The following is a 13,270-nucleotide window of genomic DNA, read 5'->3' as shown; positions in this document are numbered from 1 at the left end:
ACACAGAGAAACCCTGTCTCAAAACAAAACAAATACAAATACAAATAAACAAAACAGCTCCCTACAACAGCGGCAAGAACTGACAGCCTGTCTAAACTAACACAAGAAGCAGATCTCACAGTTCTTCAGCCTCCAGATGATTAAAAGCCACTATAGTTACTATAAATTCAAGTAGGTTTTACACAAGACATAGACATGGGCATATTTGCAATTAATATATTCTGCAAACCTTACAAATTCTGCTCTGTAAACTGGAATCCCTAACTGCCTCCTGTATCTCACCTCTAAGCCCGGTTTGAAGGAACAGGGACATTCCATTCCCTGGAATGTGCTACACTGTGGGTCCTGAAGATTATAATGTTCAGTACAAACTGCCATCCAGGAGGTTACAAGCTTGCTGTACAGATAAAGAATGTACTAGAGATATGGCTAGTTGGCTGTACAGATATAAATGACTAAATGCCCCCAAAAAATTAGACTGAAAAGCCCTGTAGTCTCAAAAAAGAGAAAAAACAAAAAACAAGGCTTGTATAGCCATGTCCACCCTGAAACCCAAATGGAGCAAGATCCTCAGCATAACTGTTACTGGAACCCTAACTTGCTTAAAACGCCAGGTTCTACTGCAATTGGGGAGTGTGCAACTGATTACTCAGTTCTCAGCAATGAACTCTGTAGGTGATAACACTGTCAAAACCTGGACACACCTGGCAGAGTACGAAAGAGTACTACCTCTTTACTTTGAGGTACTTAAATTCAAATGCACTTTTGCTTTCATTCCTTTTACAAATCTAAAGCTACTTTACATATAGATGAAGCATCCCTAATCTGAAATTCAAAATGTTCCAGAATCTGAAATTTGTGTGTGTATACATGTTCACATGTGTACACAGGCCAGAGTCCACTCTCTCTTCCCAAATCACTCTCCTTACTTTTTGAGGCAAGATCTCTCATTAAACCTGGACTTGGCCCCTAATCCCAAAATATTTCATGGTAGGTGAAAATTCCAAAATAATTTTTTTAAAGATTTTATTTATTAATTATGTATACAACATTCTGCTTCCATGTATATCTGCACACCAGAAGAGGGCACCAGATCTCATTACAGATGGTTGTGAGCCACCATGTGGTTGCTGGGAACTGAACTCAGGACTCTGGAAGAGCAGCCAGTGCTCTTAACCTCTGAGCCATCTCTCCAGCCCCTCCAAAATAATTTTTAAAATTCTAAAATGGAAACTTCTTCTGGCCTCAAGCATTTCAGACATACTCAACATGCACTGATGCATACCATACAAGCTTAAAGAAAAGTTCATTTGATTACATGCAGTTTATGGTTGAGTGTGCTAGTTGGTCCATGCCCTGTAATCTCAGGATGCAGGAAGCCAAGATCTATCATTAAAAAAAAAAAAAAAAAAAAAAAAAAAAAAAAAAAAAAGCTTACTTGGGAAAGAAAAATTTTTACTTTTGAATATATGATAAGATCGATGTTAACACTGTTCTAGAAAATGAAACTACCTCTATATATTTACAAGAGAGATAGACACATATTAGCGCTTCAAAAACTTAAAGTTCAGGAACTGGGGAGATGTCTAAGCAGTTGGAACACTGGCTGCTCTTATAGAAGATCTGCGTTCTATTACCAGCATACACATGGTGGCTTACAACTGTCAGTAACTCCAATTTCAGAGTATCTGATGCCCTTTCCTGGCCTCTGTGGGCCTCAGGCATACACATGGTACACAGACATACATGCAGGCAAAACATGCATATATACAAAAATAATAAATCTTTAAAAAGAAGAAACCTAAAATCCAAGTAAGTTAGACAGACTTTTTAAAAAGCCATCCTCTAGACATCGCCATCAATTGTCAAATAATGCTAAACTGTTTGACTAACAGGGTTTTAATACAAAGTCATCACAGACCCAGTCTTGCTAAGTCTTTGGTTCTAATCTTCCCAGTCACCCATGTTAGAGCCCCAGCTCTTTCCTCACAACCGCTTTTTCCTTTTCCTAGTTCCCATGGCCATTATCCTGTCTTCACTCTTCACATCCATTTTGTTCTCCTTGTTACCTTAGACCTGGCTACCTTACAACACACTGCTGCTACTCAGGACCTGTCCTTTCACTCATCCATTCTGCCATGTTTCTTTCTGCAGTGGAATATCTTGCATACCCTACACTCACTTGTGTAGTCTTCTAGCCACTCCAGTCAGCCTCCTACACCTACCACATCACAGAAGCTGCTCTCACTACGTCATCAGTGATATCCAAGTCCATTAATCCTGTGGGGCATGTATTGGATCCCATCTGTACAAATGTCTCACCAGTATTCAGACCACTTCATGCTTCCCGCTTTGACTTCCAAGACTACCATTTTCTTCTACCTATGGCTGTTGCTTTTCACTCTCCTGTACAAGTTTTTTTTTTCTTTTTCTATCTATCACTCCCTTAAACATGGCTGTCATGAATTACAATCTCAGTACAATATCTTTGAAAAGACAAAGCCTAATTTTCTCCCCATATGTAAAATTTCCATCTATAGGATCAATGAGCTGAACCAATAATGGCAGAAATGTTTTGAGTGGTCATGAAAGGATGATGGCTTCCTACATGACCTGGGTGAAGCTGGCTTCCCCAGCATATTAGCATTCAAGTATCCCAATGGAGGGGCTACCTGCTGAGGAACTGGACCCACCTTCCAACAGCCAGCAAGGAACCAAGGCTTTCCACCAATGGAAATTCAGAAGCAGTCCCAGCCAAGTGCTTCAGATAACCGCAATCCTGACTAATGTCTTGACTGGGATTTCATGAGACCCTGAGTTTGAAATACCCAAAGTTCTGGCCCACAGAAACTATGACATGATAATGTTTGTCGTTGCTATGCTTTGGAGTAACTGGATATAAGGCAATCAGTAACTAATCTAATGGTATTTTCCTGAATTGTCTCCAAAGATAGCAGTTTTCAGTCACTTAATTCTTCATATGTAAAAAATTAGCATCTATCTTCAGCCCAAACTCCACACCTTTAACATTTCACTTCAACCCGTCAAGCCCCAAAACTACCACCCTTCCCGAATTCATCTTGGCTCTTAAGATAGAAACTCCAGGATGTGATTCTACCTCCCCAGCTCTGGGAAACAGCAATTGCCCAGTGTTTTACATGTGTGCTGGGGACACAAACTTAGGTCCTCATATTTGCACAGCAGACACTTTACAGACTGAACTATTTTCCAGCCCCAGGTACTCAAGAATTTTATGTGCAGATCTTTTTCAGAACGCTTACTCAAAGCAACTGCCAAGGGAATGATTTTGGTAACATTTTTTTAAAAGAAAAATCTTTGGACCATTGAGATGTCCAGAGTAGAGGTACTTATCATCAAGCCTGAGTTCTAACCCCAGAACCCACATGCTGAACAGCAAGAACTAACTATGGTAAGTTGTTCTCTGACTATGAGCACACACATGTACAAATGAACATACACAATACAATTTTAATTTTAAAATTGTAGATCTCTGAGTTACAGGCCAGCCTGGTCTATAAAGCAAGTTCTAGGACAGCCAGAGCCATATAGGGAAACCCTGTCTTGGAAAACCAAACAAAACAAAACAAATAAACAAAATAAGTAGCTCTGACTACACACGAGACCCTGTCTTTAAAAAAAATCCTCTGAGTGTGGCAGCATACATCTGTGATCCCTCTGCTCTGGAGGCAGAGGCAGGAGGATCAGAAGCTCTTGGGTTCACAAGAATTTGAGGACAGCCTAGGCTACACAAGACCCTGTCTCAAAAGAAAGAAAGAGAGAGAGAGAGAGAGAGAGAGAGAGAGAGAGAGAGGGGGGAAGGAAGGAAGGAAGGAAGGAAGGAAGGAAGGAAGGAAGGAAGGAAGGAAGGAAGGAAGGAAGGAAGGATCAAGCTGGGATCGATGGGAATATTAATAAACAGGATTAGCCATATGCTGATAACTGTATGGATAGACCTCAATAATTTATTATTCTATCCTCTTTTATATATGTTCAAAATTGTCTACAGTAAAAGTCTTTTGAATATTAAAAGTACTTAGAATATGGCTCTTCAGAGCCCTAGGGATAAAGTTCAAATTGCTTAGCATTTCAAATTGAAATGCCAAGAAAGCCTTTCATGATCTAGTACACACCCCCACTTCTGCTTGCTTTGCAAGGTCATCTCACTATAGACTTCCAGCCTGCGCTGCACTGCCAACAGGCTCCTTATTTCTAAAAGCTTTCACTCCCCGTCTCCAGCCCTGCTCCCTCCCTGCTCACATGCTCAACCTCAGTACTCACCAATCAGGTCACAATCACCTTGTTTCCTCTAGAAAGCCTATCCTAACCTGCTAAAACTGTCAGGGGTACACTGACAGGGCCATACTCCAAACATCATGTGTGTCCCCAATGCTTTTACCTGCTATGTCCTCCGCCACTCTAGCTATTACAACAATATGGGTGGCTTCCATCTCATTTGCTAACTCTACAGCAAATTATACCAACTCTAACCAACTTCCTCATCTTCTAACTCCTCACAAAACTGTATCTCCTGCAATCTTCCTTCCTTTCTGTCTCTTTTTCATGACCATGATTCACACTGATAGTTGTGTGAACTATGGCTGATAGTTCACATAGTGTTCTCAAATTTACATCCTTAGCTTTCTTTTTTTTAGAGATTTATTTATTTATTATGTATACAGTGTTCTGTTTGCATGTGTGCCTGCATGCCAGATGAGGGCATCAGATCCCATTATAGACGGTTGTGAACCGCCGTGTGGGTGCTGGGATTTGAACCCAGGTCCTCTGGAAGAACACCCAGTGCTCTTAATCACTGAGCCATCTCTCCAGCCCCACATCCTTAGCTTTCTCTGACTATCTCATCTAATAATAAAAATAGAACTTGCTCAAGAGGTGGATGCAGGAGGATGCAAGTTTGAAGCCAGCCTGGACACAAAAGTCTACTCTCAAAAAAAAGGTGGGGGCAATTAAAGGTATGGCTCAGTCAGTAAACTGCCCACCACATGAGCATGGGGACCTAAGTTTGGGTCCCTAGGACCGACATAAAAGACAAGCATACCAACCATGCATCTGAAACACCAGTCGGGGGTGGGATGACACAGGAATAGGTAGATCCCTGGAGCCTACTGACCAGCCAGCCTCGCCAAATGGATGAGCTCCAGGTTCAATTTCATCTCAAAAAGTAAGCAGAAGAGGCTGTAAAGATGGCTCAGCAGTTAAGAGCACTGACTGCTCTTCCAAAGCACCTGGATTTTTAATTCCCAGCACCAAATGGAGGCTCAAGCTGTAACTCCAGTCCCAAGGAACCTGACTCCCTCCTTCTGGCCTTCAGGGAACCAGGCACACACATGATGCAGACACATGTGCAGGCAAAACACCCATGTACAGAAAAATAAAAAATGTTTAAATAAATAAACATGGAGGAACACGACTGAAGAAGATACTCAATGTCAACCCTCTGGCCTCCACATGCACACACACACACTGACACATACCCAGGTGGACACATACATGTCCCATACGTAAACAATTAAGAAAAACTAAAATAATAATAACACTAATACAATGAAACAATTTTGTGCTATCATCCAATAAATTCTTATCTATCTCTAGGCCTGAACTATGACTCCAAATACCTTCTAGATCAATCTCTGATCAGCTCTCAAATATATCTTTACATTAATGCTGCTATCCTTCTGGTCTTTTCTAGGCAATATTTCTGCAGATTTCTATTTCTATTGTTGACTCTGTCACACTGATTTTGTGTATTGTGTGCACGTGTGTAATGCGTATTATGTGTACATGTGTTCACAGGTGTGGGGGCACATATGTGTGTGCATGTGGGGGGGGGGTGACCCAAAGTTAACCCGGTATCTTTCTTGATCATTCTCTATTTACTGAGTTAGGGTCTCTTGCTGAACCCATAGCTCACCAATGCCTACTCTAGCAGCAAGCTTGCCCAGTGGATCCCCTGTCTCTGCTTCCAAGGTGCTAGAATTACAGCAGCCATCATGTTGCCCAGTTTTTACATAGGATATGGGGAATCTGAATTCTGGTTTGTGGTTGTACAACAAGCACTTTGTTCTCTAAGCCATCTCTGCAGCCATTTGTCATATTGCTTAAAAATTATGTTTAGGTAGCTGCTCTGCTAGACCAGAAGTTCCTACATGAAGGAATCACACCTGCACTCCAAACATCTACACTAATTGTACCAAAAATGCTTGCTAAATGAACTAGCACTAGAATATATTATATCTAATGAGTAAGAGACTGAGTTAAGCTGGGTGTGGTGGCATAAACCTTTAATCCCAGCACTCAGGAGATGGAAACAGGCAGATCTCTATGGGTTCTAGGCCAGCCAGGGCTAGTGAGACCCTGTCTCAAAAACCACATACACACACACACACTCTCGATTATGAGTCAGACCTGAAAAAGAGTCCCTGTAACAAAACAGTAAGCTTTCCCTCAAAATCAAAACATTGGGCTGGGGACGTATTGGTGGTAGTATGTTGGCCTAGCATGTGTAAGGCTGTGGGTACAATCGTCAGCCTGGCAAAGAGATTATAAGATAAACAAAAAGAATAAAGTAAAAATATCATTCCAGGCTGGAGAGATGGCCCAGTGGATAAAGGCACTTGCTACCAAAGCTAACAACCGAAGTTCTACTCTTGGGGCCCACATTGTAGAAGGAGAGAACTGGCTGCTTCAAGTTGTCCTGACTTCTGCATAGGAGCTGTGGCATAAACCTTCCTGCACACTGACACATATACATGCACAAATGAAAAGTGTAAATTTTACTTTTTTTAAAAAAGGATCATTCCATCCCCAGAATTTGGTGAATTCTGGTGAAGCTCTGGCTCAATCCTGAAATTATTTAATACTGACTCTCAATAGAGCTGACTCTAAAGCAAGGGCAATCTAGTTTAATTTAGAATTTTCTGGGATAGCCTAGAAGAGATCAACAATCATAGTGCCATCCTAGAGCTCAAGTAATTTTGGAAACAAAGAATAAAGTGACTATTTGCTGCCCTGATTAAAATGTGGCACCACTGGCAAGTGTGTCCTGGGTCAATGTAGCCATGGTGGCTTGTGTTCTTTTCTTCTGTACCTGCCGCCTACCCTTGGCCTTCCCACGCTACCCTGGCTCCCAACACTGGCCTTGGAACAGGCATTTATCACAGCTCTGTGCCCTGTGGGAACCTGAACCAAGCACAGGACTCAGGAGCCAGCTTGGCGCTTGCACATGTGCCTGGAAGGGTCACACACTAGTATCGCCTGTACAGTGATGTACCCCCTTTGACGTGGAGGGACTTAAGAACCAAGTGTGGTATGTCTTGACACTATGACAAGACTGACCCAGAAAAGCTCTCAGTAAATCCACATTTTATAAAGGACCTGGGCTTAGACAGTTTGGACCAAGTAGAGATTATTATGGTCATGGAAAGATAATTTGGATTTGAAATTCCTGAGATAGATGCAGAGAAGTTATTAGGTCCACAAGAGATTGAAGATTATTTTGCAAATAAGAAAGATGTATATGAATAAGAGTCAGAGCCTTCTTCCTCATGGAGCGTACCCAGAAACTGGCAAGTGTCTGGAAGTGGGAACACACAGAGGCATCGTCACTAACTGACAGCTGCTCTGTTGGATTTGATTTAATTTGTCTGATGTACTAAAACAATGACAGAACTAGATGCCCGAATTCAACTGGACTCTTACTCTCCTTTGGGCTATCATTTTATTCTCACAAGCTAGTACACTTCTCTGAAAGCAAATAACAGAAGCATGGAGGAGAAATGTTTCTAAACAGCCATTAGTGAGAAATATGATCCATCCTTCCCCTAGCAAGGATGTTTCATAGAATCTAATCTCAGAAGGGAGGGCAGTACTAAGGAAGAAAAAAGAAGTCTATGAAAAACTTCTATTTAGTCAGAAGGACAAGAAGTCCAAGCACTCCAAATCTACAAGGACAAGAAGACAAGAGAGACAGGGAGGGAGGAAGGAGGAGAAGAAGGGGAGAGGGATAGAGGTGGGGGGAAGAAAACAAGGAAAAGGAACATTTTGTCGGGGCTAGGAGCTCCCTAGAGCCCTAACTTGGGACCTCTGCAGGATGGCCCTAGATTCAGACACACACAAATTTGAAGAGGAACTTAATTCTAAAGTGCCACTAATTGAAATTACTTCATCATGAATACGATGGCTAGGTTCCATGGAATTTGCTGGATAATCACATTCACTTGATATTATTCTTTGAGTCATAGGATTTCATAATTCTTCAGTTTTCCATCCTATATAATCTTAAACAATGTGGTGTGTGTGTGTGTGTGTGTGTGTGTGTGTGTGTGTGTGTGTGTGTGTGTTTGCTTTTGAGTGGTTTTGGTTTGAGGTTTTTTTGTTTTTGCTTTTGTTTGTTTTTTGAGACAAGGTCTCATTAAGTACCCTAGCCTGGCTTAGCCTTAAAATTTGCAATCCAAAACGTGGAAATTAGGAGGTTACATATATGGGTCACTATATTCAACTCTGAGCAATGTTTATGTCTCAGTAAAGTTTGATCTTTTAAAACTAATGTAGAAAGGGGGGCTAGGAATTTTGGGTCAGTGGTAAAGTGTTGTCCTAGCATGTTCAAGACCCGGGGCTCCAAAACAAATGAAAATAATAGCAGGGCAGTGGTGGCACACGCCTTTAATCCCAGTACTTGGGAAGCAGAGTTATGTGGGTTTGAGGACAGCCTGGTCCACAGAGTGAGTTCCAGGACAAGCTTACACAGAGAAACCCTGTCTGGAAAAACCAAAATAATGATGGTGATGATGATGCAGAGACAAGAAGTTCACATCGGAAGAATGACAAAGGCAATGCTCTTTTACTCTTGCAGGCCCACCTTAATGACTTGCAGCATTTACTTTTCTCCCTTCCTGTAGCAAAAGAATAACTTGATGGGAATCCTGCCTCCACCATTTATAGCTACCTATGTGATCTTGAGCTAATTACTTAAAAGCCTGAAGCCTCGGATTCCAAAACTGTAAAATAGGGACAGTAAATGGGGATAATGAATACCTATCTTGCAAATGAATTACAAGTAAATGAATTAAGGTGCCCACTAGACTACACTAAAAGCTCTCGAGAAGACAGGCAGTGCCTACACCGCTGTTGATTCTTGAGGACATGGGAACAAGCAGAACAGAAACTCAATGATATTTTTAAATGAATGAATAAACTATGTATCCCTATTTCTCTCATCAACACTAACCCTTCTCCCATAACTGTATTTCTTCCTTTTTCTTCTATCATTTTCTAAAGCCTTCAAGACATTCTATATTTTGTCCTCCTGAGTGCTTTTCTTTTTCTCAGAGGCGATCATTAACTATACAAAGAAGTAGCCCCGTTAGTAATTTCTCTAACACCATCCACCTTCCATCCCTAATGCGTTGGGGGTGGAAGAGGCAGTCAGAACACAGGTTTCACAGCACTTCATCTACCTACCCAGGGCCACGGACTCCTGCCAACAACAGTCAGTCAAAGCGCATAGTCGGCCCTCCCCAGAACACAACTTTCAAGGCAACCGCACCATCCCTGTCTACATCTCCGCAACCAGAGCCAAGACTCGCGCAGAGGGAATCCTCTGCTCTCAAAAGTTAAGAGTCCGTTACACTCGCGCCCCGCTGGAAAGAAGAAGGGTGCATCCCCAGAGTATGTAGGACTGCGGAGCTGGACAGACGGGAGGGACTTGAGAGCCCGTGCTGTTGACGAGGGTCACCTTTGGACCTGGCCAGGCTCGTCTGACCACTGCTGCGAGAAGGCAGCGCTCTTCGAACCCCGGAGGAACTAAGGGGTGCGGCCGGTGTCCAGCAGGGAGGCAACGGGATGAAAGTGTGGATCGCACGGCTGACAAGCAGCACCGGGGCTACGCCCACCCGCACCTCGCCACCGCGCAGACCCCACCTTGCCCCGGTACCACTCCCTGAGGCACCCGGCTCGCCCCCCGGCCCATGAATCAGCCAGCCGGCGCTGCTCACTGGCTGGGTCCGCATCTCCCTCCTGGTCATTGGCTACCCGCACGCAAAGCCCTCCTCCACAAGGGAACCTCGCGTACGGCGGTCCCCACAGCGGAGCACCCCCGTCCCGGCTCCCCGTAGCCCGCCGTTCCAGCCGCGCGGCCTCAGCCACTCACCGTGTAATAGGAGAGCAGCCCTGCATTGTAGTCCAGTACGAACCAACGGTACTGCCAGCCCTTCATCACGTTAGTCCATTTGCTCAGCGGCCCTTCCACGATAGACGCCATCTTGGGAGCCGCCAATGACAACAAACGGCCTGACGTCAGTCGCCTATAAGGCATTCGCCATGCAGGGGGCGGGGCCCCGGAGAGCCTAGGCGGGACCGGGACTTGGGTGGGCGGGGTCAGGGGCGGGGCCTCCTGCAGCCGGTGGACCCACGCCCCTAGCAATCACAGTCAAGCATGCTTTCTTTCTCTCTTTGCCTATTGTGTGTAGAGCGGGTTGTTATGGGGGAGAGCGAGCTAAGAAAGCAAGCGTGAATATTATGTTTCCAAGCCGTGCGCGATGGTGTCAGTAGTTCAAAGCCAACTCAGCTAAGTAAGGCTGTCTCCAAAAAAAAAGAAAAAGAAGGGAGGGAGGGAAGAAGGAAAGAAGGAAGAGGAAGGGAGGGAGAGAGGAAATGGGGAGGGAGGGAAGAAGGAAGGAAGAACCGTAATCTCAAAAGCAGAATCGAGGCACTGCGGTTTAAGAGCAAGTACCGCTCTTGCAGAGGATCCGAATTCTGTTCCCAGCACCCACACGAGGGGTGGGGGGTGCTCAGAACTGCCTATAAACTCCAGGCCATTGGAACTGAGGTCACCTTCACTTGCATGCAAATATCACTATCCCACGGAGACGCACATGCTAAAAGTACATATAATTAAAAATAAATCTTTTTTTTTTAGTTCAAGCTCATCTTTGGCTGCATAATGAGTTCAAGAGTAATATGGACTACATAAGACATTCTTTAAGATTATTCACATAAGAACTTTTTGTTTTCTTTGACATAGAATCTCTTTGTAGTCCTGACTGTTCTGGAAATCACTCTGTAGACCAGGCTGGTCTTGAACTCACAGAGATCTGCCTACCTCTGCGTCCCAAGTGCTGGGATTAAAGGCAAGTGTCAACTAAAAATATTCTTCTTGTTTTTTTGTTTGTTCATTTGGTTTGGTTTGGTTTTCTGGGACAGGGTTTTTCTGTGTAGCTCTGGCTGTCCTGGAACTCACTCTGCAGACCAGGCTGCCCTCAAACTCAGAGATCTGCCTCCTGAATGCTGCGATTAAAGGCATGCACCACCACGACCCAGAGCAAGAATTCTTTTTTTTAAGAATGCAGTGATTGATTGGGAGATGGCTCAGAGTACTGGCTGCTCTTCCAGGGGACCCAAGTCAGATTCCGAGCACCTAAATGAAGGCTAAAAACTATCTGTAATTCCAGTTCCAGGGATACAAAATCCTCTTCTGGCCTTCATGGCCCCAGGCTCACATGTGGTACACAGACATACATGCAGGCAAAAATAACCATATACTTTTTTTTTGTACTGTAAAGGAAAAGAACCCAGTAAGGACTGAGAATTAAACATACAGCTTCATACATGCCAGGCAAGCGCTCCACCCCTGCTATAATAATCAAAGTTCTTTAGAGTAGCAGAACATATGGAATGTGTGTGTGTGTGTGTGTGTGTGTGTGTGTGTGTGTGTGTACATACATATATACATATAAATGTATATAATGACTGACAGGCTTCAGTCCAGCTAATCCAACAATGGCTGCCTATGTACAGATAGTCTAAGAATCCAGTAATTTTTCAATCCAAGAAGCTAGATGTCTCAGCTGGTCTTCAGTGTATGCCAGAATCCTGAAAAAGTAGGTTCTAATACCATTGAAGGAATGGATTTACTAGGGAGGGCTGGAGGAAGCAGGCAAAAAAAAAAAAAAAAAAAAAAAAAAAAAAAAAAAAAAAAAAAAAAAAAGAGGGAGCTTTCCTAGTCTGTGCCCTGATACAGGCTTCTAGGAGAAGGTGTGGCCCAGATTAGAGGTGGGTCTTCCCACCTCAAAAATCTCGATTAGAAGTGTATCTTCCCACTTTAAATGATCCAATTAAGCCATTTTTGATTCTTAGTTAATTCCATATGTAGGCAAGTTGACAACCAAGAATGGCCATCACACCTGCCTTCACTGAAGGAAACTTGTAGGTCATTCCTTATACTTTAAAAGACGTCACTCGCCAGACGGTTGTGGCACATGCCTTTAATCCCAGCACTCGGGAGGCAGAGGCAGGTGGATCTCTGTGAGTTCGAGACCAGCCTGGTCTACAAGAGCTAGTTCCTAGTTCCAGGACAGCCTCCAAAGCCACAGAGAAAACCTATCTCGAAAAAAACAAAAAAAAAAAAAAAAAAAAAAAAAAAAAAAAAAAAAAAAAAAAGATGTCACCCCCTCCTTCCACAAACCATTTACTTAATAACCATGGACTGGAAATGTAGCTCAGTAGTAGAGTGCTTGGCTAACATGTGTGAGTCCCTAAATTCAATTCCCAGAATCAGAGGACCACATTTAAATGTATGCTGTTTTGCCCTAAGCACTCTTCTAAGGCTTTGAGAACATTTGCAGAAGATAGAGAGGAAGGCAGGAATAGACAACTGAAGGAACCAGCCCCCCATTTCGGCAGCCATGACAGTAATACATGCTTGCTATGACCTTGCCTTAGTCACTAGAGGTTAGGTGCCTGCCTCGTGACAAGGAACGAATCAGAAGTTAGCTAGTGGCTCTATGCTTTACGACTCTGGGTGTGCTTTACGGACAAGTGCACAGCAATGACTTGCAGAGCATAGCAACCACCTTGGGCGGGCCTATGGGCCATAACAACCAATTGGCCAATCAACACAGAGCAAGCTCTCCAAGCCTGGAGGCACACCAATCCTGAGCCTGTGTGTACCCCTAGACACTCCCCTCACGCTGCCCTACAAGATCTCTCAGCAGCCAGTTCCAGGGGTCTTTCTAGCCATCCGCCATGGCAGGTGGGTGAAAGACCCAAGCTAACATGGGGTTAGCTCGTTAAAAAAAAAAAACCAATAAAGCCTCATGCAGTTTGCATCAAGCTCTCGAATCTGCCTGGTGATTGGGGTAACCGTGGTCGTGGCCTGGGACCCCAGATACCTGAGTTTTCCGGGGGTCTAACACAACAAAACCCTTAATATGATGTAGCATATTAAGCGTTGTTA

General features: G+C 43.6%; 1 protein-coding gene across 4 annotated transcripts in view; it reads right to left on the bottom strand.

Annotated features, from left to right (window-relative positions):
* The window catches only part of Osbpl9 (oxysterol binding protein like 9), a 132,350-nt gene extending 122,017 nt beyond the window's left edge, over positions 1–10,333 (bottom strand). For all 4 annotated transcript variants that reach the window (XM_027402438.2, XM_027402439.2, XM_027402441.2 and 1 more), the window contains exon 1: positions 10,187–10,333. In XM_027402438.2, coding sequence (XP_027258239.1) covers positions 10,187–10,297 — 111 coding nt within the window. In that variant the 5' untranslated portion in view covers positions 10,298–10,333. The remainder of the gene's footprint in view (positions 1–10,186) is intronic.
* Positions 10,334–13,270: the final 2,937 nt, after the last annotated feature.

The sequence above is a fragment of the Cricetulus griseus genome, chromosome 2 (assembly GCF_003668045.3).
Source record: "Cricetulus griseus strain 17A/GY chromosome 2, alternate assembly CriGri-PICRH-1.0, whole genome shotgun sequence".
In the NCBI taxonomy this organism is placed as follows: domain Eukaryota; kingdom Metazoa; phylum Chordata; class Mammalia; order Rodentia; family Cricetidae; genus Cricetulus; species Cricetulus griseus.
The sequence above is the reverse complement of the archived record's forward strand: the minus strand, read 5'-3'. Positions and strand labels throughout refer to the sequence as shown.